The sequence below is a fragment of the Petaurus breviceps genome, unplaced genomic scaffold, assembly GCF_028583685.1.
Source record: "Petaurus breviceps papuanus isolate PSGF00001 unplaced genomic scaffold, PetGlider_PUasm1.0 350, whole genome shotgun sequence".
NCBI classification, from domain to species: Eukaryota; Metazoa; Chordata; class Mammalia; order Diprotodontia; family Petauridae; genus Petaurus; species Petaurus breviceps.
Window position 1 is genome coordinate 992,264 of NW_027186199.1, and position 26,099 is coordinate 1,018,362.

At 44.4% G+C, this 26,099-nt stretch overlaps 2 protein-coding genes across 3 annotated transcripts; one reads left to right on the forward strand and one right to left on the reverse strand.

Moving 5' to 3' along the window:
* Nucleotides 1-353: 353 nt before the first annotated feature.
* Nucleotides 354-9,962, forward strand: LOC138168048 (testis-specific serine/threonine-protein kinase 5-like). Its single transcript, XM_069097040.1, is given in 9 exon segments — nucleotides 354-2,459; nucleotides 4,610-4,717; nucleotides 4,985-5,187; nucleotides 6,543-6,598; nucleotides 7,343-7,475; nucleotides 8,272-8,387; nucleotides 8,773-8,947; nucleotides 9,100-9,133; nucleotides 9,135-9,962. Coding segments are annotated over 9 exon segments (1,497 nt in total). The 5' UTR covers nucleotides 354-2,255; the 3' UTR covers nucleotides 9,603-9,962.
* Nucleotides 9,963-10,508: 546 nt separating this feature from the next.
* Nucleotides 10,509-17,050, reverse strand: HGH1 (HGH1 homolog). 2 transcript variants are annotated; one of them, XM_069097038.1, is made up of 7 exons: nucleotides 16,972-17,050; nucleotides 15,940-16,541; nucleotides 15,536-15,636; nucleotides 15,345-15,443; nucleotides 14,654-14,745; nucleotides 14,435-14,557; nucleotides 10,509-11,669 (listed from the first exon to the last, which is right to left on the reverse strand). In XM_069097038.1, the coding sequence occupies exons 2-7, from the start codon at nucleotides 16,530-16,532 to the stop codon at nucleotides 11,493-11,495; spliced, it is 1,185 nt and encodes a 394-aa protein (XP_068953139.1). In that variant the 5' UTR covers nucleotides 16,533-16,541; nucleotides 16,972-17,050; the 3' UTR covers nucleotides 10,509-11,492. The 2 variants fall into 2 exon arrangements, with proteins under 2 accessions (XP_068953139.1, XP_068953140.1); XM_069097039.1 differs by having other exon boundaries at nucleotides 16,860-16,983.
* Between the last annotated feature and the right edge of the window lie 9,049 nt (nucleotides 17,051-26,099).

The following is a 26,099-nucleotide window of genomic DNA, read 5'->3' on the forward strand; positions in this document are numbered from 1 at the left end:
GGGGCATGGAAGATCTTTAAATCCCATAACCCTTACACCATTTTTCTATTGAAGAAACTGAAGCAAAGGTTAAGTGACCTGCCCAAGGTCACACAGCTAGTAAGTGTCTGAGGCCAGATTTGAACTCAGGTCCCACACTCTAGAATCCACTGTACCATGTAGCTGCTTTGGGTAGGTGAGAGAGGGATAATGTCTATGAGAAAGAGAGAAAGAGAGAGAGAGAGAGAGAGAGAGAGAGAGAGAGAGAGAGAATATCACAGACAGAATAATTTGAAAGTTATACATTGTGTTTATCACATACTTAAAAAGAAAATAAGCTTTATATAATAGAGCTTCACATAATAGTTTCATGTACCATTCTCTCCTTTTCTTCTATTATGATTTACAAAAGTCATGCCATTTGGTGGTCAAGTTAAGAATTTTTTTTTTTGCTTTTTGGAGGGCAATTTGGGGTTTAGTGACTTGCCCAAGGTCACACAGCTAGTCTTTGTGTTAAGTGTCTGAGGCCGCATTTGAACTCAGGTCCCCCTGACTCTAGGGCCGGTGATCTATTAACTGCACCACCTATAATAGTATAGTTATTCCTGCTATCCCCTGGCCTAATCAGACCACACCTTATATCTGGTGTTCAGTTCTGGGTAACACATTTTAGGCAGGTCTTTAACACTGAAAAGTACCATGGAACATTAGAAAGAATGTATCTGGAGTCAGAAGACCTATGTTCAAATCCAAGCTGTTACTTATAGTATATTTATCCTTAGGCACTCTCTCTGACCATTGGTTGCTTTGTCTATAACCAGGAAGGAATTGGAGTAGGTGACCTCTATACTCCTTTCTAGCTCTATACCAATGATCCCATGACAGACTCAACTGTGTCTAAAAGAGGGTGACCAGGATGGTGAGGAGTTTGGAAGCTAGTATCAGGAACTAACCCATCCTAGATATTCCTAAGCCTAACCCTAATTCTGAGGAACTGGGTAGGTTTAGTCTAGAGAAGGAAGCACAAGACTTTGAGGGGGGTCGGGGGGAGAGGAAAGGTATATGATAACCACTTCCATATGAAAAAGAGAATAGACTTGTACCATCTCCAACACAAAGTCTCTCCTGACCCCCACAACTGGTGATGCAATTCTTTCATCCCTCTCTCTTATTGGCTCTTTTCATATTTAGTCTACATATAATTAGATGTGCCTTGTATACTTATAGATGCCTCAGATTTGTTCTGTATGTACTAGGACATATACAGAATACATACAAGAAAATACTTTATCTGAAGCATATGCAAAATATAGTAGCAATATATTATCTGGACTCAGGAAGACCTGAATTTAAATCCCACTTCAAATATTTATTAACTGTGTGGCTCAGGGCAAGTCACTTAACTTCTCTGTGTCTGTTTCCTCATCTATAAAATGGGAGGGAGGCCTCTATGGTCTTTAAAGTTTCTTCTAGCTCTAAATACATGCAGCACACTTGCTGCCTCCTTGATTAAAATAGAAGTTCCTTGAGGGGAGGGACTGTTTCACTTTTGTCTTTTTATCCCTAATGCTAGCATTGTCATTGATACATAGTAGGTGCTTGATAATGCTTGCTGACTAACTGATTTAATTGGTTAAATGAAGAGAGAAGAGGGAAAGCTGCAGTGGGGCTCCATAAAAGGAAAAGCTTCTTGATCATCAGAGCTGTCCAAAAGTGCAATTGCCAGCCTCAAAGTGGGATGAGTTCCTCATTCCTGAAGGTCTTCAAGCAGAGGCAGTCAGGGTAACCATTAAGCATGGATCCGGCCACAGAAGGCCCTTCCAACTCTGAGACTGTGATTCTGGGCGGCTGGGTCATACTTGAGAGCAAGTGTGGGCCAGAGAAGGACGTGCCTCCAGACAATCTTGTCTGGCAGGGGTGAGGGACAGGAGCACACAGAAGGCAGCAGCCTGGAAAGGACAATGCAGGCTCAGGTTCCAGAACTGCAGAGTCAGCTTCTATTCTAGAATTCCCCACCCCATACCCAGTCCAACGCTGCAGTAGCACATCCTTCCCAACCAGAGAACTCAGTCCTTGCAAATGCCTAGTCCTTGCCCCTGAGCGCAGTGGACAGCCTGGGGTGGCACCTACCTCTGGGACACCTGTCCCCCCTCACCCCAACCTCCTGCACATGCACTGGCTCTAACCCCGGTCTCTCTGTGGGAGAGACCCTGTTTCTCTCTATGACCAGGTGAGCTTGCCAACTGCCCCACCTCCCCTGGATCTCCAGCCACATCATGAAGAGTAGCAGCAAGCGAGATTCAAACCGGCGGGCATTCATGGATCAGGTGCAGGAGTGCCGAGACAATGGCTATCTGCTCTCCTCTAAGAAGATCGGCTCAGGAGCTTTCTCCAAAGTCTACCTGGGCTATGCCACTCATGAGAGAATGCGTCAAAACTACAAGCTGTCCTCTGACCTGCAAGCCAAGCGCCACACTATGGTGAGTGGCTAGGTGATAGGGAGTGTGGGATGACAAAGAATGGAGGGCCATGGAAGTGGGGAAAAGGGGACAGCACAATCTATGAAGTCAGCCAATGCTTCCATCAGGGCTTAACTCTTCTCATATAATCTCAAGAACAGGAAGGGATCTCAGGGGCCATCTAATTCAAAGTGAACAGGAATACCCTTTATCACTCTTTCCCAAACATCCAGCATCCACTTGAAGACCTCTAGTACTAAGGGACCCACTAATGTAAATGGCCCTTTTTTCCTTTCAGCAGGCTGGTCCACCTCTCCACAAATTTTCACCCAGTCATTTCTTGTACTTCAGTCCTCCTTAGACCAAGCAGACCCAGCCTGATCCCTGTTCTTTAAGACAAATCTTCAGCCACTTAAAGGCAGCAATCATGTCCCTACATTCTTGTTGTTGTTCAATTGTGTCCGACTTTTCATGACCCCATCTGGGACTCTCTTGGCAATGATACTGGAGTGGTTTGCTATTTCCTTCTCCAGCTCATTTTACAGATGAGGAAACTGGGGCAAACAGGATTAAGTGACTTGCCCAGGGTCACACAGCTAGTGAGTTTTCGAGGCCATATTTGAACTCAGGATAATGAATCTTCCTGACTCCAGGCCCAGATCTCTATCCACTATACCACCTAGCTGCCCAACCTATTTTCTACTCAAGTCCATTTAGCCATTAGCCATTATTTTACTCTGAGGCTACCGGGTGCCTACAAGTGGGCTAACAGATGACAATAATATAGGACATTTAGACTTGAAAACTAAGCTGTCCTAAGAGAGGGAGGTGAGTCTCATTCTGCTTGGTCAGATCCTTTCTGAAGCAACATGGCTAGTTCTGGAAACCCCATTATACAAAGGACATTGGGCAATCAGAGAATATTCAGTTGAGTGACCAAGATGGTGAGGGTAAGGGGGGGTGGCCATGAAATTATGCCACATGTAGTTTAGCTGAAGGAACTATACTTGTTTTAGACTGAAGATGGGAAGGCTTAGGAGGGACATGGTAACTATCTTAGAACATGGAAAGGGTTTTCCAGATGGAAGAAAGTATCAGCCAAAACAAGTGGTAGCTAGTATTTATGTAGCATTTTTTTTTTATTTTTGGAGGGGGAAGATAGGGCAATTGGGGTTGAGTGACTTGCCCAAGGTCACACAGCTAGTTTTGTGTTAAGTGTCTGAGGCCAGATTTGAAATCAGGTCCTCCTGACTCCAGGGCCGGTGCTCTATTCACTGTGCCACCTAGCCGCCCCTTATATAGCATTTTAAGTTTTGCAGTCTTTTACAAATTATCTTCATGATATCTCTGGGTGGTAGATGCCATTATCCCCATTTTACAGATGAGACAGATAGAGATTAAATGGCTTGCCCTGGGTCACAGAGCTAATAAGTATCTGAGGCTGGATTTGAACTCAGGCCTTCCTGATTCCCGTCCCAGCTCTTTATCTACTGCATCACCTAGTTGCCTAGGAGAAAAGCAGGCTATAGTGGAAAGAACCCTGGACTTGGAGTGATAAGAACCACATTCAAATTCCCTATTACTGTTTCTGTGTTTCTTTGGGCAACTCCCTCCCTTTCTCTCTAGGCCTTTTCTTTATCCATAAAATGAGGAGTATTGATCTCTAAGGTTCTTTACCTCTAAATCCCATGACCTGGGGATGTTAAACATGGGAAAGAGAAGGCTTAGGGGCCGTGACAGACGCCTTGAAATATCTGAAGGCTGTGAGAGGAAAGGGGGCTTTACCTATCCCAGGCAGCTCCTGAAAGCAAACTAGGAAGAGGATGGAAGGTACAGGGTTCCACAAGGACAGGTCCTATCTCTCCCCCTTATTAGTCAGTCAGTCAATCAACAAACATTTATTAAGCACTTAGTATGGGCCAGGCACTGCAAAACAGACTTTTTGGAGGGGGGAAGGCAGGGCATTTGGGGTTAAGTGACTTGCCCAAGGTCACACAGCTAGTAAGTGTTAAGTGTCCAAGGCCAGATTTTGCAAAACAGACTGAGGACACTTTAAGAATGCTCTTCCCTGAAAGCTTGCTGATCTCAGGATGGCAGGCCAGACCCTGTCTCAAGGTTCTGGGGGGCCTATTCTATACATTTTCCTTTATTTCACTCCACTCCCCCAACAGGTAGCCATTAAGATAATATCTACAGCTGAAGCCCCCATAGAATACTCCCGGAAGTTCCTTCCCCGAGAGATCTACTCACTCAATGCCACCTATAAGCACCTCAATGTGGTAAGCACACAATGTGGTGGGCCCAGGGAGGGGAGGAAGAGGGAGTGTGATTCCTTTCACACTGATTTCCCATCTCCAGGGATCCAGCTCTTGTGAAGCCACCACATCCTCACCTCAACCCCTAAGGGCCCCTGCTCAGACCTCTTCTCCCCAATCCCCCAAGGCTGAGCACCCCAGCTCCTCTAACACCTGGGGTTCAGGCTGGCCCACCTCCCATAAGTATACCAGGGTGAGGCCTAAGGGGGATGGATGTCCCCTGGGATACAGATTCAGCTTTATGAGACATACCGGAACAGCCAGCGCTCATACCTCGTTCTGGAGCTTGCATCCCGAGGAGACCTCCTGGAACACATCAATGCCACATCAGATCGGCGCTGCTGCCCCGGTCTGGAGGAGGAAGAGGCCAGGAGGCTCTTCCGACAGCTTGTCAGTGCTGTGGCCCACTGCCACAACGTGGGCATTGTGCATCGGTGAGGGGAGCCACCCCCAGCTGCCCCAGGCTCCATCTGCCAGCCCCAATGTGGCTTCCCTCCACACACACTCCCAGTTCAACAGGAGCTTTAGCAGCCCCAGCCCCCAAGTCCTACCTATGTCTCAGACACTATGCTAAACAAAATAATCTCTGTGGTCAAGGATCTCATAGTGTCCTGGGTGGGGATCCTCTATGGATACAGATAAATAAATTCAAAGGGTTCAAGGAGCACAACTATACAGGAGGGTATAGGAGAAACCAGGAAAGGGTTTATGGAGGAGATGGTCTCTGAGATGGGCCTTGGTGAAGCTAAGGATTCTGAAAGGTGGAGTGCAGGAGGTAGAGGGACAGCTTGCATGTCACGCAGAAGGCTGATGGAATGTTAAGCTCATGGCCTATTTTGGCTGGAACATTGAGCATAAGAAGATGAGGCTGATAAAATAAGGAGAAAAGAAGAGTCAGAACAAGATTGTGGAAGGCTTTTAATGAGGGGAAGGGGGATAAGGAAAAGGGATTCTTGGCCTGGAGTCAGGAAGACCTGAGTTCAAATATGACCTCGGATACTTACTAGCTGTGTGACCCTGGGCAAATCACTTAACTTCAGTTTGCCTCATTTTCCTCATTGGTAAAATGGGGATAATAGCACCAGCCTCCCAGTGTTAAGATCAAATGAAATAATAATTGTAAAGCACTTAGCACAGTGCCTGCCACACATGCTGGGCACTATTAAGTTCTTAAAAGTATCTCATTTGATCCTCACAACCATCTGGAGGGCATCTACTAAATGGGGGGGGGGGGGGGGTGTTTGTCCTTTATCCTAGAGGCAGAAACTGCTCCCCTGGAGGGAGTAATCGAGGTTTTAGGGGCAATAGTGACATGGCTAGACATGCCTTGGGAAGATTACACTGGCAATTTTATATACTGGGGGAGGAGACATTCTTTAGGGAAAGACTGAGGATGAGAGAGGGCCTCATTGGTAGGGCCAAGTCCCCCGGGGAGAAGTCAGAGGACAGACAACAGCATCAAAGGGGAGGATCCTGCCCCATCCTCGATACCATTCTGTTGTTGTTTGGTCATGTCCAACATTATGTGACCCTGTTTGGAGTTTTCTTGGCAAAGATACTGAAGTGGTTTGCCATTCCCTTCTCCACATTATTTTAGTCACAAGGCTAGTGTCTGGCACTCTGTGCACTATGGCGCCACCTAGCGGCTCAAACCCCTCTCTATCCACCATCAGATCTGACACCTGGTCTTAAGCCTAACCCTCATCATTGCCCTTGGCTTCCACTCCTAGCCAACCCCAACTCCTGACCTCACCCTTGCCTCCATCTCCCTTCCTCTTTGTCCTGGCAGGGATCTAAAGTGTGAGAACATCCTGCTGGATGATCGAGGGTTTGTGAAGCTGACTGGTAAGACCCTCCTCCTGTTGCAGCCTTTTCAAAAGGCAGCCCCCTCCCACCTAGGCTTTCCCAGCACTGCAACAAGATCTCCTTCTCCTCCCCTTTGGAGACATCTTTTCCTCTTTGGATTCTGTCACAACATAAAGCACAAACTGACCCAAAATGGAACATCATGAAAAGTAACATCTGGAGGTTACTCAGTCCTGGATGTCTTCAAGCAAAGACTGGACGACCAGTTGTCAGGGAGGGAAATGTCCTTTAGAGAGAGGTTGAGCTAAGATGGCCTGGGCCGGGGGGGGGGGAATCCAGGTTGAGTTCCTGTGACACTCTCTCCAATAGAGGTTAAAACTCCCATATCTCCAAGTATCATTACTGTCATCAGTATTCACTGAGCTTGACCATAGCACAGATCTCAGGCTCTTACCCCATAATGCAATCTTAGCCCAAGAGCAAGGTTTCTGAAATATTTTGACAACTATTGCAATATAATTGGTTTTCTTTGTATTTTACTTTATGAATTTAAAATATATTTGGACACAGTGTACCTGGGCCTCAACAGATTACCAAGGAGGCCTAGAACACAAAAAGGGTGAAGAACCTCTAACAGAGATAAATATTGGGGAGGAAGGTCAAGGAAGACGTCTCCCCTTGAAGCAGCCCATCTTCAGTCCCTATTCCTCATCCCCTGAGCTGTCATCATTCAGAATCATCCTCACCAAACCTTCCTCTGCCCCATCTCTGCTCCCCACTCAGATTTTGGATTTGCCAATCGGACGGCAGTGAAGAATTCTTTGCTAAGCACATTCTGTGGCTCTGTGGCCTACACAGCCCCTGAGATCCTCATGAGCAAGAAGTACAATGGGGAACAGGCCGACTTGTGGAGCCTGTGAGTGACAAACCAATGGGGCCCAGGGGGCCCAGGAGAGGGCATGGGGCAGGGGAGAGCCTCAAGATCACAGCTCCAAGGGAGGACGGCAAGGAGCAGGGGTGCAAACCTCGAAGTCAGGCAGGGAGCAGGGAAGCAAGTCCCACAAAAAATGGGACTGTGAAGGCCTGGAGGAATCAAAGAGTGCAGGAGAAAAAGCTCCAGGGGAAGGGAACCATGCAAGGGGCAAGGTCTCTCAACAAGAGACAGAACCTCCAGAGCCTAGGGTGGGGTCAGGGGAATGGCTGGGGAGTGAGCCCCAGGAAGGGGCAGGGAAGTGGCCCTAGTAGGACTGTGAGAGATGAGGGGGAGGATCAAGTAGAAAGAACCCATTCATAGGACCACAGACTCAGGACTGGAATGGATCTTAGAAGTCATCTGGCCCACTCAGGCACCTGGGTTCAAATCTTGGCTCCAACCCTGGTGGTGTGACTTTGGGCAAGTGACTGACCTCTGCGCTTTGGTAAAATACCTGCAAGACTGTCACCACTGTGAGGAAAACCCTTTGTAAGTCAGTAAGGCCAAAGTAGGTGTGGAAGCAGAGGGCCCTGCCCCCAAGTTTTCCTCCAGGCCCAGGCTCACCAGCTATGTGCCCTTGAGCATCAGCACCCTAGGCTTTCTCCAGTTCCACATTTCCCCTCTGTAATTAGGGGCAATACTGCTCCGATACCTACCTCACAGGGTTGTTTGGAGGAAAGCTCTTTGTAAAAATAGGGGGCTTGGGACGATGGTGACGACAGGTCTGTCCCTTGTGCAGTGGCGTGATCCTCTACGCCATGGTGACAGGGAAGCTGCCCTTCAAGGAGAGACAACCCCATAAAATGCTGCACCTTATGCGCCAGAGTCTGGCCTTCCAGCCCAGCCTGTCCCAAGGTAACCTGGTTTTAATGGACTCAGAGTGAGAGGACCTAGTTTAAATTCCGTCTCTGCCACTTAGTAGCCATATGACTTGGGGCAAGACACTCCTCTTTTCTAGACCTGTTTTCCTTCTTAGTAAAGTAAGGGAACTGAATTAGAAAAGGTTCTAATGTCTCTTCTAGCTCCTAAGTCCTCCCCTTCTTGGCCACCCAGGTTGGAGGCAGGGAGCTGGGGGCAGGAGGAGGTACATAGGAATGTGTGGACTGGCCAGAGTGATGATGGTGGCATGGAAGTAGGGAGGCCAGGGGTAAAAGGGGAGCCAATCCTGCCAAAGGCATGACACCCCCACCCCAACATTTTCTGGTCCACATTCCCCATCCCACCCCAACTTCTCACCCAGAGTGCCAGGACCTGATCCAGGGTCTGCTCCGGCTGCGGCCAAGAGCCCGGCTGGGCCTACAGCAGGTGGCTTCCCACTGCTGGATGCTGCCTGCATCCCATGCCCTGTTCCACAATGTGCTCACTACTACGCCAGGGACTGAGGAGAAAGCCCTGAGGGGTGAGCTGGCATCAGGTAACTTCTTCCATACCCTCATTTCCTGAGCCCAGAGCTAGAACTCCCTTCCACCCACAGCAGATGCCCTCTTCCCCTCCAAGTCAGAACCTCTTGAGGTACCTCTACTCCTGTAGCTCCTCCTCCCAAAAGGCAAATCCTTCTTCCCTAGGCCCCTCCTTTCCTTAACCTTGACCCTCTTACCCCTGGGGGGCCCCTCACTCCCACTCTGTGTTATAGAGGAATTGGAGGGATCTGAACCACAGGACCAGGAAGCAGGAGCACTGACCCCTGCAACCATAAGGATGCTTGAGGGACCCTCTGAGCCCAGCCCTGAGCAGGCCCCAACGAGTGAGCTGTCAGCATCGGCCCTGCTCCAGCCACCCAGTTCCCTCCTCCAGCTCCCATCTCCTCAGCTGGCACAGCCTTTGGGTCCAGGTCCGGGTCCTGGTCCTTCATCCCCACCTACTCGCCCTCCATCAATAGGTCGGCCAAGCATACTGGCCAGCCTGAAGCCTAATTTCCACAAGACTGGGAGCTTGCCATCATGGGGAGGAATGAGGGCCCAGGGCCCTTCAGGGGGCAGCCTAGCCAGGCCCAGCGCTTCCCAGCAGATCATGTCCCTCTACTCCATGTCTGTGATTCGGAAAGCCCCGTTGCATCGCCTGGTCAACTGAGGGAAGGGAAGGGGTTGGATTGGGTAAGGGGAATGGGGACAGGGGCCAGATAAAGTATTTATTCTGTCAGAGCTGCTGGAGATGTCTCTGGGGAGGGCTGGTGGGAAGCAGCACATGGCATTCTGTGTGTCTTATCCTGGGCCAGGAAGTGGGGGTACAATAGTAGGGAAAGGAGAGGCAGTTTCCCTCTAACATTGGGAAGGCTCTAATCAGATATAGGCACAGCTCACATGCAACTTCCTCAGAGAATCAGAGAATAGTAGGAATGGACACCAAAGGTCCCTTAGATGGACCTCCACAAACCAAAACTGCCCTCCCTCCCAAGAAGCCATCAACAAAGTTTTCAGCTAGAAGTGATTTTCTCCTATTCTAATAGCACTTCATTTTGTAAGTACTTGAGAGAAAAGTAGTAAGCACCAAGAACTAGCGTGAGTTCACCCAGAAAAAGTTATGTAGGACTAACCTCATTTCCATTTTCAAGAGGGTTACTAAACTGATAAGTCAGGAGAAGGTTAAGACATAGTACAGAGGATCCCAACAATCTTCATGAAGTTTTAAGCTACTAAAGCTCTACTGAGTTTAAAACTTCATGAAAAATTCTGAGACCCCCTGAATTATGCCCGGATTGCAGGAAAACACTTTACAAAGTCTTTCACATTATCTTTATGGACAAACCTGAGGTGGACAAAAACACAGCTAGGGAGATTCAAACCAGCTGGAACCACCAGACCAAGAGCAATGACTAACGGGATGCTGGTCACTATGGGAAGGCTCGTGTTCTCGGTCTTATGCTGTTCTACATTTTTAACCAATAATCTAGATGAAGTCATAGAAGCAATGTCGATCCGACTTAGAGATGATGATGATGATGGCTGAGAGGGATTTGAAAAGGCTGGAAGAATGAACTGAATCAACACGACATTTAATAGGAATAAATGTAAACTCCTAGTCTTGGGCTCAAAAAATCAACCACACAGAGGAGGGAGGAGGGAAGAGGGAGGAGGAAGAAGCATGGATTTAAGCCAACAGTGTGTGTAAAAAAGATTTGGGAATATAAATCAAAAGCATGACATGGAGGGCTGTATTGATAAAGGCACACAGTGCTCAGGACTAGGGAGGTAATGGCCCTATTGTCCACTCCTCTACTTTGACCACCTTTGGGGTTCAGATTTGAGCACCATATTTTTACAAGGGACTGTATTTTACAAGGGATGAATTGAGAAGTGTAGGTTTTCCAGGATAGTGAAAGGTCTGGAGACCATGACATAGGGACTGGTGAAAGAAACCAGGTGGGGAGGGGGAAGACAGCAACAGCAATTATAACATTAGAATTGTCTTACAATATTCAAAGGGGTGTCACAAATAAGCCTTGCTTTGCTTGGCCCTGGAATGAGGGGGCAGCATTATACATAGTGAGAAGGTACAGAGAGGTAAATCCCAACTTCTGGTAAGGAAAAACTTTCTGACTCAAAGAGCTCTCCAAAAGAATGGGATGTCTCGGAGACAGGCCTAGCCAATGGTCTTGCGCCTGAAGGTGCACTATGACAGCTTCATTCCAGGGGACTTGGACACCCTTACAGGATACCTTAAACTGTAAGCACCCCACAGGTGTACAAAGTTCATTCCTAACACCTGGCTTGGGGCAGGAGTTACTTTACCAGATTCTCATCAAGTTGAAGTGGGGAGGCAGAGGCCATAGGTAGACACTGACAGAGTCCAGGCTTTGCCCACCCAAAGAAAGAAAGACTGAAGAGAAAGAAGGTTGGTTTATCAAGCACAGCAGACCAACAGCCAGGACACCAACCTCAAGTGTGTCTACCAGTCACAAGATCCCTGTGGTCAAGGAACAAGGCGGATAGGGAGGGTCCAGAGCCCCAGTCTGGGGAGAAATCAGCTAGGTCCCAAGCTATCCAGCTTGTGAGAGGCCTGCACAGCTGCCTCTTGCTCCTGCTGAAGCTCCTGCTGTTCTTGCTGGTCGAGTTGTTGCAACCTCTGCTCTACATCTGGGGGAACACTCACTTCTAGCAGGTTCTCCATGCCCGCCTCTGGCTCATCCCCAATCAGCACCTGCCCAGGCACAGGGAAAAGGTGATCTCATGGGTTTAGGCCTAGAGACATAATGCACAAGCTGGGGACTCCCACCAAGTTATAAGACTTAGGCTATAGGCTTAGGACTTAGCAACATGGAGGTAGAGGGGATGAAAATGGGTCAGGGTAAGGGAAAAGGCCTAGACATTTAGAGCTGTCTTCCAGTATTCAAGAGAGTCACCCCTTATGGGGCGGGGCTTGGGGCCAGGTAAGGATCAAGACAAGTTATTGTGCTCAGAAGAGATACTCAGCCCTGGCCCCAGGTTGGTAGCTCAGTGTTTGGCATAGGAGGGACTCAAGGGTTCGGTCCCAGGGTTCCCTCCTTAGGGGTGGGGAACCTGTGGCCTTCTAGGTCCTTGGGTACAGCTTTCTGACTGAATCTAAGTTTTATAGAACAAATCCTTTTATTAGGGAATTTGTTATGTGAAATTGGGATTCAGTAAAAGGGCCCCACTTGAGGACCCAGAGGGCCACATGTAGCCTTGAGGCTGCAGGTTCCCTACCCCTGTCCCACATCCCATTAGCACATATATCTTGCCAAACCTCTGTCCTCAGGCCAGTCTCCATTCTTATTCAATTCAATAATGCTGACCAAATACCTTATAAATTCATGTTATTCAAACTCAGCTGGGTCCATTGTAGCGAGGCAGAATTTTTTATTCCTCCCTCATTGATTCCCTATCTCTTCACAGAAGTTCCAAACCTTCTCTTCCCTCTTCAAGCTTCCCACAAGTCCCCTTTCTCCTCTCTCAGCTGCAGACCTCACCTCTTACAGTACTGAGAAAATTTGAGACCATTTCATGTAAGCCCCCTCCTCCCCTTCTCTTTCATCTCAAAAGCAATTGACATCCTTCCCCATTCTATCTTCTATTCCCCAAGTCTCTGACAATGAAATGGCTCTTCTCCTTGCCAAGACCAAATTCTCTACCATAACTATGGTCTTAGTTCTATTTCCATATTCTTCAGCAGATCTCTCCTTTAACCTCTTATCTCCTGGCTGCCTTCATCCCCTACTGCCTTCAAACATGCCCAATTCTCTCCCCCTCCTAAAGAAAATAACCCTTCAGTGGACCCTATCATCCCCTCAGATAATTGTCACATTTCTCCTTCCTGTCAACCAAATTCCTAGAAAAATCTATACTTCCTGTCCTCTCACTTCACTCCTCAAACATTTGCAATCTGGCTTCCAAGTTCATCACTCCATTGACACTGCTCTCTTCAAAGTTACCAACCACCTCTTAACTGGCAAATCTGATGATTTCATCTCATTCCTCAACCTTCTTGACCTCTGCTGCATCTGACAGTGCTGGCCACCCTCTCCTCCTGGACACTCTGTCCTCCATGTGTTTTCATGACATTGCTCTCCTGTCTGACCTCTCCTCCGCTTCCTTTGGGGGCTCATTATACATATGATGCTCCCTGACTGTGAACATTCCCCAATGTCGTCTTCTCTACATTCTCTCTCTTGGGAACCTCAAGAACTCCCAAGAGCTTAATCATCTTTATGAAAATGACTCACATCTATGAATCATATCTACATTTTCATATTCTCACCTCTGACCTGAATTTCATTCCCTATGCCAAAGTGGACATTTCAAAATGGGTGTCCCAGAGACACATGCAAAACTGGACTCATCTTTCCTTCAAAACCTTCCCCACTTTCAGACTTCACTATTTCGATAAAAGGCAGCACCATCCTTCCAGTCTCCGAGGTTAACCTCCTTGACTCCTCATTATTCTTCACTTCACGTACTGAAAGAGATGCCAAATTCTGCCTATTCTAACTTTACATTGTTTTGCATCATACCCCCTTTCTCCACTCACAAAGCTATCACCCATGTTCAGACTCTCATCATCTCTCCCTGATTAGTCTCCCAGACGCAAGTCTCTTACCATTCCAGTCTATCCTACAAGGAGCTACCAAAGTAATTTTCCATAAGTACTTAAGAACTGTGTCACTCCCCTGTTCAATAAACTCCAGTGGCTCCCTATTACCTCTAGGGCCTCTGTATAGCTTTTAAAACTCTTTATAACCTAGTCGCAACCCATCTTTCCAGGGTTACTGAAGACTCCCTCTCACACTCTCTGATCCCATCTTTTCTTTGCTCTTCCATCTCTCAATATGCTTTTGCACTGTCTCCCCCATAATCGGAATGAACTCCTTCCTCACCTTTGCTGCAAATAACCTCTTCCATAAGTCAAAGCTTAAGCACTTCTTGAAGCCTTTTCTGATCCCATAACTACTAGTGCCCTACTTCCAAAAATCATCTCTTATTTAACTTGGTACAAATGTATATTCATTTTATATTTGTATGTGTCCTTGTTGTCTTTCCCATTGGACTATAAGATCCTCACAAGTAAGGACTGTTTAATTTTAGTCACTGAACACACAGAGCCTAGCACAGTGCTTATTGACTGACTGCTCTAAGGCAGGTCCACACAACATATGGCCCAAGCACTGCCCGGCCACAACATATGCCTGACTTGTGAAAAATATGGAGGATATAGAACAGGCCTACATAATATACTGCCCATGCAAAGTGGCTGACGGGTCATATGTTGTGCAGATCTGCTCTAAGGGGTTCAGACCTGATTATAGAACTTGGAAGAAAATATCAGCCATGGGATAGAACACTCAGATCTTACTGACTTGAGGGTAGGGAGTAAGGGGAAGGTAGAGAAACACACAAAAGCCTCCAGAGAGGAGGATGAGTTCTTAGACCACTCCTGTCCCTCCCACTTACCTGAATGAGTTTCTCACAGGCCAGCCGAACATTAGGGTCACGTTCCCACCCATGTAGCTCCCTAAGCACTAGGTAAGTCCCTTGATCCTTTACCAGCTTCCGTCCAGCAGCTGTGGCTGTGAGCTACAGGGAGACAGGGAAGATTAGGGGACCCAGTCTCACCAGGCAGGGGAAGAGTGCAGGCAGAGCCCTGGGGTCCCTAGGGCTTGCCAGACTCACCAGCATAATGGTCTCAATGAGCATCTTTCGGATGTCAGCATCTGACTCACGCTCCTTGTCTGGGGGCAGGTACTGCAGGTCTACTGGCAATCCTGGGGAGGCCATGGATCTGACTTCCTGGATGTACCCCAAGTCTCCCATGTCAGGGACACAAGGGGTCTAGCCAATAGCCAGAAGACGAAGGTTCCAGTCCAGCCTTTGACTCTGGCTCACTAAAAGACCTCGGGCAAGTCCCTTATCTTCTCTGGGTCTTACTTTCCCTCTTTTTTTTGGGGGGGGGAGGGAGGGAACCACAGTAATAAGCATTTATTGAGTGGTTAATATGTGCCAGGTACTGTGCTAAGCACTTTACAAATATTTAATTTGATTATCATAACCCTGTGAGGTAGGTGCTATTATTATTAATCTCCATTTTACAGATGAGGAAACTGAAGTAAACAGGGTTAAGTGACTTGCCCAAGGTCAGTCACTCAGCTAGTAAGTGTCCAAGGCTGGATCTGAATTCAGGTCTTCCTGACTCCAGACCCAGAGCTATATCTATCATGCCACCCAGCTGCTCCAAACTTCTTTGGGGTTACTCATTGTGGTTAAGAACTCCTCCTAGTTCTAACACTCAGGATTATCAGGGTTCTAACAAAGAACCCAGAAACACCCCATCTCCATCCCCAATACCACCACCAGCCCTGCTCACGATCCATCTCATCTTCTGAGAACTCCTCTGGGCCAGCCAGTGGCATCAGCAGGAAGGTAAGCAGCTCTACTTGGGGACCCAGGAGCCACTCATGGAAACCTAGAGGAACGGGGATCCTATGAGCGACCCTGATCCTCCTTTTTGCCCTTCCCCTCCTCCCTTGATTCCCTTAAAACCTCAGTGCTACTCACGGTGCTCAAAGCAGCAATTCCTCAGCGTGCCCACCACCCCCATCCTTCGAACAGCAGAGTCTCGGCAGTGGATGAGGGGCAGGAGACGCTGAATCAGACACCTAGGAAGACAGAGGATGCTCCTTCAGGACAAAGAGGCATTCATCTCCTGTTTCAGTAATTCACATTTTCTACCTCCCAACACATCCACACAATTTACAAACCTTTGTTAAACAACTTTTGTAAGCACAGCTGTGCTCAGCAGGGTGGGGGGAAGGCACCAATATAAGTCTAAATTAATAACTGCAGACCTACCCTTACCTCTTAGACAGGACACTTTCCCAGCAAACACCCACAGGGGCCCACCTCCTCCCCAACCTGCTCCAACGATTCAACTTTCAGCTTTCCTCCTCCTCTTCCCCTACCTGTTTGGATCCAGCAAAAAGGCTCGTGCTCCTGGTAGTTGGCTGAGGTTGGAGAGCAGTGATGCCAGGTAGTGGAGTGGGGCATGGGGGTTATAGCCTGGGGTAGTCAAGGCAGTCACAAGCCGAGCCACGATGGGTTCCTGATTTGCCTCCTCGCTGGTAGACTCCAAGCCACTCTCCTCCAACAGCTCCCTAACGGGCCCTCCTGAGTCCCGGGTCAGGTTGGCCAGTGCAGCTGCTGCCTCTCCAGCCCAGGGCCAGTTTGGGGCTAGGGACCTGGCCAGCAGCTGGACAAGGAGCCCAGGCAATGCTGCCAGCAGAGAGTCATGGATACTGGGTTCTGCACACAGGTTCACCAGCGCCCGCCAGGCATCTCTCACTGCCCCTGCCGGTGCCCTAGGAGGTGCCTCTAAGAGTTTTGCCAATGCCTGCAGCAGCCCTTTCTGTGATGCCAGCAGTGACCGGCCACTTTCGGACCCCGTCAGTTTCAGGACAAAGCGGACTGCCTCAGCCTGGACGTCTGGCGGGGTACCATGGGTCAGAAAGGTCACGAACTCCTGCGCCACTTCCGCTGCTTCCAGAGGGGACGCCATGCGGCTCACCTGGGAGGGGGGGGGGGGGGGAAGGGGGGATTGGGGACACATACAAGAGACTGGGACCGTCTTTCCTACCTGTTGCCTCAGGACTGCCTCCTCCAGCACGGTGCAGATCCTAGCTCACCATAGCTGGAAGGGATCTTGGGGACCAGCTCCCCTAGCCTCTGTTAATTCCTCCTCTTCCATTAGGAGGCCAGGGGATAGATCGACCACCTAACTCTCTTTCCTGTACCTCACGCCCGCCCTCCCGCAGAAGCTCTCGGTAGAGTCCACCCAGACTGGGCTATCTCCTCCCCTAAAGCCCCAGCACTGAACGAGACATACTCCTACTCATCCCAGGACCCAGGAAGCCGAGCCTAGTTGGGGTGGGTGGAGGATAAGAGTACCGCAGAGGAGTACCCCCTGCTCCAGCCCCAGCCCCAGCCCCAAGTTTTACCTCCAAGTAGTCGCGGCAGGATCACCACCCCGCCACGTGCACCCAAGCACAGCCAATGGGAAGTAGCCTCGCCTAGGGGAAGGGGCGGGGGTAACTGAAGCCTCGGACCAATCAGCATCGCCTACCGGAGCCAAAGGACGTGAGGAGCATTGTGGGGGGTGTAGTTTCTGGAGAGGAAGCGAGAGCATGGTAGAACGTTATCAGGGAGCTAGGGATCCCTGGTCTGATTGGTTCAGTGGGCTGGTGGACCTCGTAGTTTTCCGAATGCGAGACAGCATCTCGCCCGGCCACCTTATCCGTTCTAAGGATTTCCACTGACATACATGGTGCCTTCTTTAATCTTCATTTTGTAGTTGAAGAATCTGAGGCTGAGAGAGCTTGCCCGGGATCACCCAGCTGGTAAACGTCTAAGGCAGAATTTGAGCTCTGGTCTTGCGGACTCCCCAAGTCCAGCATTCTAGCCATTGAGCCTCTTCGCTGCCTCTTGTACAACTAGATAGTAACGCTATTGCAAAAGGTCCATGTTTTCATCCTTATCTTGCTTGTGTAATTCTTGAACTTCTTAGAGAGAGGATCAGTTCAGGGCTGCAGGGGGAGCCACCTCCATCACCTGCCTGGTCACCTATTCTGGAGGCCTTCCTTGGACTCTGGATGCTTTCTGGTTACCCAGGCTGTTATTGGTTATCTTCCCTCTGGGTACCAATCATTTCCAGGTGATACCCTTTTTATGCCAACTCTTGCAGGAAAGTCACCTTTGATAATGTGCTGCAGCCTAGATGCAACACCCTGTGCACTTCTACATTGCTTCTGGATCTCCTATAGTTTTGATTCTTCTCCCATTTCATGATTCACTGTTCTATATGCGTCTCTGGGAGAATATTGGTGGGTTGTTTGTTCGTTTTTTTTAATGATGTGTTTGGGCAGCAGGGAGCAACTTAAGACAATTACAATCATGTAGTTTCCAAAATTTTATGTAGTCTATTTGACCTCTGATCAGTTTAAAACCTGACTGTTCATTTTCAATATCTGTATAAGATATATGTGTCAATCATTTAACTTAATGAATTGCCCGACTAATTGCTTGGCATATTCTGGGCAATATGCCCTATTCATAGGATCAGAGATTTAGATAGAACTGGAAGGGACTTAAGGGGTCATCTTGTTCATCTTATCCAGATGAGAAAATTTGAAGCCTACAGAAGTTAAGTGACTTGCCCAAGATCACACAGGAAATAAGTGATAAAGGAAGAAAAAGAATAAGCATCATTAAGTGCCTACTGTGCACCAGCAGCCTTACAAATATGCTCTCATTTGATCCTCACAATGACCCTGGGAGGTAGGTGCTGTTATTATCCCCATTTTACAGTTGAGGAAACTGAAGAAGACAAAGGTTAAGTGACTTTCCCAGGGTCACACAGCTAAGTAAGTGTCTGAGTCTGATTTTAAAGCCAGATCTTCCTGACTCCAGGCTTAGCATTCTATCTGATGAGTCATTTAGCTGCCAGGATTTGAATTCCAGACTTCTAACTCCAAATCTAGCGTTCTTTCCATGATAACATACTACATCCTGGTTTTCATCTCTTTGGCTTTCTCTGTGCAAATTATTTAATTGACTCTCTTTTGAGTGGCTCTGGATCTCATTGAAAAGGACCCATTATATAATATTTTCAGGATTGGCAGCAATTGATGCAAAGCCATCCACGAACAGGGGCATCTGGTAAACCTCACCATATTAATGACAGTAACAAAAACAACAATAACAATCTCATATCTGTTGTACTTAGTAGTTTGAAAAGATTGTCCTCAACACAGCCCAACAAAGTTGCTAGTGCAAGTGTAATAAGGGGGAGGGGGGCCAGAGCTGGGTAGGGAGTAGGTCAACAGCAGTCACTCCTTTGAGTCTATACCAGGGATGGGGAACCTGTGGTCTGGAGGCCACATGTGGCTTTCTAGGTCCTTGGGTGTGACCTTTTGACTGAGTCCAAGTTTTACAAAACAAATCCTTTTATTAAGGGGATTTGTTTTGTGAAGTTTGGATTCAGTCAAAGGGCTGCACTTGAGGACCTAGAGTGCCACATGTAATCTTGAGGCTACAGGTTCCGTACTTTGGCACTAGGTAGTCTCCTGATCCTTCCCCATCCCTAAGACAGCAGTGAGGTTGCAGGGTGGGGTGGGAGGAGGAAAAAGAAGTAGTATGCTGAATCAATTAAAAGGGGGAGACAGCATCTTCTAGGTCATGTGAGCTACAAAATGGAGACACAGAAATTTTCTAAGATCCCCATGACCTCTCAAACCTCTCCAAAACAGAAATTATATGCCAAAGATAAAGCAACAATAGCTGTCTCAGTGGTCTAGGACAAGCAAAATCCAAAAGAAGATTAAAAAAAACCCCACAACCTATGAACTGATACTCACCAATACAGAGCTCATTCAGCACCCCTCCCTCACACCCCACAATACCAGCATCTAGGCTGCACTAGCAGACCAAAGGACCTATTGCCACACCTTCATTTCCCCTTCCATCTTCCAATGCTATGGAAACCCTGGCTCCAACTTGTGGAATTGGAGAATGAGGCTCTAGGGTAGACAGAAAGGATCATGCAAACTAACAAAACAAAAACAAACATTCAAAAAATAAAAAGGGACAAACAAGGGAACTATATTACACTAAAAAGGAACCATAGACAGCAAACTAATGTCAGTAATAAACTTATACTCTCAAAATGTCTTAGTATTCAAATTCTTAAAGGAAACATTATCTGAGCTACAAGAAAGTGTGGACAGTAACATGATAGTAAAAGCAGACTTAAATATTCCTCTTTCAGTTTTGAATAAGTCTAAAAGAAAGATGAGCAAAAAAGAAAACAAAAAGGAAGTGAACAAAATCCTGGAGAAGCTAGTTAAAAGACTTATGGCTTCTTCTAAATGAGGCAGCACAAAAACAAACAAACCCAAAAACCTGAAACCAAACATATTTCTCTGCACCACATGGAACTTTTACAAAAAGTAACCATGTACAAGGGCACAGAAGTATTGCAAACAAATGTAAAAAGGCAGGAATAGTTAATACATCCTTTATAGATCATAATGCAATAAAAACAGTAATGGATTAAGGGATCACAAAAAAAGATATAGACCAAAATGGACATTTAATAACGAAATCCTAAATAATGAGTAGGTCAAAGAACAAATCACTGAAATAATTAAAAACTGTATAAAAGAAAATGATGAGGGGCAGCTAGGTGGCACAGTGAATAGAACACTGGCCCTGGAGTCAGGAGGATCTCAGTTCAAATTCGGCCTCATGCATTTGACATACTAGTTGTGTGACCTTGGGCAAGTCACTTAACCTCAATTGCCCTGCCTTCCCCCCTCAAAAAAAAAAAAAAGAAAATGATGAATGATGAAACAATATGTCATAATATCTGGGATGCAGCTCAAGTAGTCCTTGGGGGAAATCACATTAACAAAATAGAAAAAAGATTAATGAACTGAATATGAATTTGAAAATTAGAAAGTCAACAAATAAGCAGTCCTAAAATAAACACAAAAGAGGACATATTAAAATTAGAGGGGGAAATAGGTCAATTGGAAAGAAAAACCCATAGACATGATAAATGCAACTAAAAGCTCACTCTTTGAAAAGACCAATAAAATTGATAAACCCTTAGCTAATTTGATTTTTTAAAAAGAGCAGAAAATCAGATCTATAAAATAGCAAGTGAACAAAGTGAAATCACAGGAAAATCAGAAGAAATAAAAAGAATAATCAGAACATATTATGCATACGTATATGCTAACAAAACTGAGAACATAAAAGAAACAAATTAATTTTTGTAGTATTGTCATTTTATTATATTAGCGTGACCTAGCCATGAGCACTGAATATTGCTTCAGTTATTTAAATTTTTATTTCTTTAAAGAATATTTTGTAATTGAATCTCTTTGGTAAAACATCCCTAGATATTTTATGCATTTTGTAGTTCTTTGTAATGAGATTTCCCTCTCTATTATTAATTCTTATATTTTGTTATTGTTATACAGAAATACTGTTAATTTTCAAGGATGAATTTTGTAGCTTGTAACTCTGCTGAAGCTATTAACTTCTCTCTCAATTAGTATTTTTTCTGATTTTCTAAGATTTTCCAAGTAAACCACCATAACATGAAGACATAGGATTAGTTTTTTTTTTTAAGCAATCGGGGTTAAGTAACTTGCTCAAGGTTACATGGCCAGTTATTTCTGGGTGTGGTGCTAAGTATCTGAGCCCAGATTTGATCCCCAGGTCATCCTGACACTGGAGCCGGTGCTCTTACTCTCTGTGCTACCTGGCCACCCCCATAGGATTAGTTTTATCTCCTCTTTATGTTCATGACTTTAATTTTCTTCTCTTGTCTAATTGTTAATGCTAGCATTTTCAGAACTATGTCAAACAGTAGTGGGGAGAGTGGATATCATTGGTCCACTCCCATATTTATTGGAAAAGGTTCTAGTGTATTTCCATTGCATTTGGTGCTTGTTTTTGGTTTTAGATAGATACTTTTTATAATATTAAAAAAGGTCCCTCTATGCCTATACTTTGTATGTTTTTCTTTTTTTAGCACAAAAGGTTCTGTTTTTTGACAAAAGCTTTTTTCTCTATTTATTGAGATGACCATGTGGTTTTAGATATTTTGGTTTTTAATATGATTGATTATGTTGATTGTTTTCCTAATGTTGAACCATCCTTGCATCGCTGGTATAAATCTCACTTGATCATAATGAATGATTTCTTGGATAAGTGACTGTAGTCTGTTTTTGATAAGATTTTATTTAAAATTTTTGAGTTACTGTTCACTAATGATATTGGCCAATAGTTTTCTTCCTGTGTTTTATCTTTCTCTGGTTTAGGTATTAGGATATATTTGTCTCACGAAAGGAATCTGGTGGGGTGCTTTATTTTTCAGGGTTTTTTGTTTGTTTGTTTTGCTTTTTGGAGGGGGGAGGGCAGGGCAATTGGGGTTAAGTGACATGCCCAAGGTCATAGGATGTTGTGGTTCCATGTTCTCTTCACATTCCACAGGGTCAACAGGGTCCATAGGGTCAACATAATTGACCATATTAATAACAAAATTAACAGATGCAGGAAAAGCTTTTGACAAAATACAGTAACCATTCCTATTAAAAACACAAGAGCATAGGAATCAATGAAATTTTCCTTAAAATGGTAAGTAGCATCTATCTAAAACCATCAGTAAGCATTATATGTAATGGGGATAAACTAGATGCATTTCCAATAAGATTGAGAGTGAAACAAAGATGTCCATTATCACCATTCTTATTCAATTCATTGTACTGGAAATGTTAGCTTTGGCTATAAGAGAAGAAAAAAGAAATTGAAGGAATTAGAATAGGCAATAAAGAAACAAAACTATCACTATTTTGAAGATAATATGATAGTATACTTAGAGAATCCTAGAGAATCAACTAAAAAACTACTTGAAATAATTAACAACTTTAGCAAAGTTTCAGGATATAAAATAAACCCACATAGGTCATCAGCATTTCTATAAACTGAAAAAGCCCAGCAGCAAGAGAAAGAAAAAGAAATTCCATTTAAAGTAACAATAGACAATATAAAATATTTGGGAGTCTTCCTGCCAAAACAAACCCAGGAACTATATGAACACAATTATAAAACACTTTTCACACAAGTAAAGTCAGATCTAAATAATTGGAAAAATATTAGTTCCTCATGGGTAGGCCAAGCTAACATAATAAAAATGACAGTGCTACTTAAATTAATTTACTTATTCAGTGCCATACCAATCAAACTACCAAAAAATTATTTTATAGACCTGGGAAAACTAATAACAAAATTCATCTGGAAGAACAAAAGTTTCAAAATATCAAGGGAATTAATGAAAAGAAATGCAAAGGAGGGTGGTTTAGCCATACTATATCTAAAACTGTATTATAAATCAGCAATCATCAAAACTACTTGGCACTGGCTAAGAAATAGAGTGGTGGATCTGTGGAAAATGTTAGGTACACAAGACACAATAGTCAATAACTATAGTAATCTACTGTTTAATAAACCCAAAGACCCCACCTTCTGGGATAAGTACTCTCTGTTTGAAATGGGAAAATCTTCTGGAAAAACTGTAAAACAATATGGTAGAAACTAGACATAGACCAACATCTTATACTGTATACCAAGATAAGGTCAAAATGGGTACATGATTTGGGCATAAAGGGCTAAACTATAAGCAAATTAGAAGAACAAGGGATAGTTTGCCTATCAGGTTGCCTATGGTGAAGGGAAGAATTTATTACCAAGCAAAAGATAGAGAATATTATGAAATGCAAAATGGATTATTTTGATTATATTAAATTAAAAAGTTTTTGCACAAACAAAGCCAATGCAATCAAGATTAGAAGGGAAGCAGAAAGCTGGGAAACAATTTTTAAGCCAGTGTCTCTGATAAAGGCCTCATTTCTAATATATAGAGAGCTGAGTCAAATCTATAAGAATTCAAGTCATTTCCCAATTGATAAATGGTCAAAGGGTATGAATAGGCAGTTTTTGGATGAAGAAATTAAATCTATCTATAGTCATATGAAAAAATGCTCTAAATCACTATTGATTAGAGAAATGTAAATTAAAACAACTCTGAGGTACCACATCAGATTGGCTAACATGACAAAACAGGAAAATGATAAATGTTGGAGAAGATGTGGGAAAGTTGGAACACTAATGCACTATTGGTGGAGTTGTGAATTGATCCAACCATTCTAGAGAACAATTTGGAACTATGCCCAAAGGGCTATAAAACTGTGCATACCGTTTGATCCAACAATACCACTACTACATCTGTATCCCCAAGAGATCATAAAAAAAGGAAAAGGACCCACATGTACAAAAATATTTAAAGCAGCTCTTTTTTGTGGTGGCCAGGAATTGAAAATTGAGAGGATTCCCATTAATTGGAGAATGGCGGAACAAGCTGTGGTATATGAATGTAATGGAATACTATTTTCCCATAAGAAATAGTGAGCAGGCTGACTTGAACTTGCATGAACTGATGCTGAGTGAAGTGAGCAGAACCAGGAGCACACTGTACACAGTAGCCCCAACATTGTACAATGACCGACTTTCTTAGATTTAACTCCACAGAACAAAACAATGATCTAAGACAATTCCAAAAGACTGAAGTCTGAATGCAGATTGAAGCATGATCTTTTCTCTTTGTTGTTGTTGTTTTTTGTGTTTTCTTTCTCGTGGTTTTTCCCTTTTGGTTCTGATTCTTCTTTACAACATGACTAATGTGGAAATATGTTCAATATGATCATATATGTATAGCCTGGATCAGACTGTATGCTGTCTTGCTGTGGGGAAAATGAGGGGAGGGGGGAAGATTTAGAACACAAAATCTTATAAAAGTGAACATTGATGGGGCGGCCAGGTGGCTCACCGAGTAAGAGCACTGGCTCCAGTGTTAGGATGACCTGGGGATCAAATCTGGGCTCAGATACTTAGCACCCCACCCAGAAATAACTGGCTGTGTAACCTTGAGCAAGTTACTTAACCCCGATTGCTTTAAAAAAAAAGTGAACATTGAAAATGAAAAATTAATCAAAATTTCAAAAAAGAAAATGAGGAAGCATATTTAATCATATTGCCTGCAACTGAAAATATTTTTAGAAAGATGCAAATTGTATTTGTATCATTAATAAGTAAAAATATTTTAAAATATTGTATATTTTATTTAAATCTCATCCTTTTAAAATGTCTTTTTTGTCTATGATTTATAATATATTTAATGTACTGGAAAAATAATGCATGTATATATATAGTGCATGCTAATTTTTTTTTTTTTACTAATAAAGGTGCATGGCAAAAAAAATGTGATGATGAAGCATGAAATTTCTAAGTGAACTGATGCAGAGTGAAGTAAGTAAAATCAAGAAAACAATGTATACAGTGACTACATCAATGTAAATGTAAAGAATAAATACATCTCAAAAAAAAGTAAATGTAACAAAATTATAAAGATCAAGCACTACTTGAATAAAGAGATATGAAAAGATATCCCCAAACTATCTTTTATAGAGGTAGGAGGTCCAATGTATTACACATTGCACATATTTTCAGACTTGTTTGTTGTATCAGTTGTACTGATATTTTCCTCTCTAAAAATATTATTTGTCATATGGTATGGCCCTCTGGGAGGGAGAAAAGGAGAGAGAGGGATGCTTGGCATAACTATAATGATGTAAGGAATAGAAGATATGAATAAAAACTTTTTTTAAAAGGTTCTCTCTCTTCCTCTGTCCCATGTGGCAAGTAGCTATGCATTTCTTGATTTCTTTTGAAGGCAACCGACATTTTCTACATTGTGGCTACAGACACATAATAGGTAAAGTAGGGGTTCAGCGAGATGAGCTGAATGTGGACCTTAGGTCCCTAGCTGCATTTTTTGCTTTGTGTTTCTTTCCTGTGCATAGATGACTCAACAGTGATGCTGAGGTGATTATTTATACCTGGATGCAGCCTAATTAGTTTAAAAGGTAGTAACTGCTAGATCCTATGTTCCTTGTGACCCCTTTGGGGGTTTTCTTGACAAAGATATTGGAGTGGTTTACCATTTCCTTGTCCAGCTCATTTTATAGATGAGGAAACTGAGTCAAAACAGGGTTAAGTGACTTGCCCAGGGTCACATACCAGGAAGTGTGTGAGACCAGATTTGAACTCAGGCTTCCTGAGCCCAGGTCCAATATTCTTTCCACTGGACCACCTAGTTGCACATATGTCAATTGCTTCCTAATATTTTTGTGCAATTTTTCTGTGGGATTTCTTAAAGTAGGTCAAGTTTTCTTTTTCATGGCATTTTTCTTGAAGAACCATAATCTTTAGATTATTTCTTCATATGCTATCTTAAAGTTCAACACAGAATTAATTATTGCTTTGTAGAACTCTCATGTTTCTTATCATCTGTCTTTTAAAATTGTTTTCTGTTGTTTTCCTTTTCTGCATTTTTCTTACTTTAGGCCAGGCACTGTGTTTTGTTTTGTTTTGTTTTCAGAGAAATCATTGATATGGGAAGTGTCTCTGCCTTTCATCCTGAATTCTCCAATCTTGAGTAAGA

What these genes read in the sequence shown, in the direction of transcription:
- HGH1 (XM_069097038.1), bottom strand. Translation starts at nt 16,532, where the DNA reads ATGGCGTCCCCTCTGGAAGCAGCGGAAGTGGCGCAGGAGTTCGTGACC. An exon ending in GAATTGCTGCTTTGAGCACC is followed by an intron (nt 15,444 to 15,535) that starts GTGAGTAGCACT and finishes CCGTTCCTCTAG; the next exon opens with GTTTCCATGAGTGGCTCCTG. An exon ending in CTCAGAAGATGAGATGGATC is followed by an intron (nt 14,746 to 15,344) that starts GTGAGCAGGGCT and finishes TGGCCTCCCCAG; the next exon opens with GATTGCCAGTAGACCTGCAG.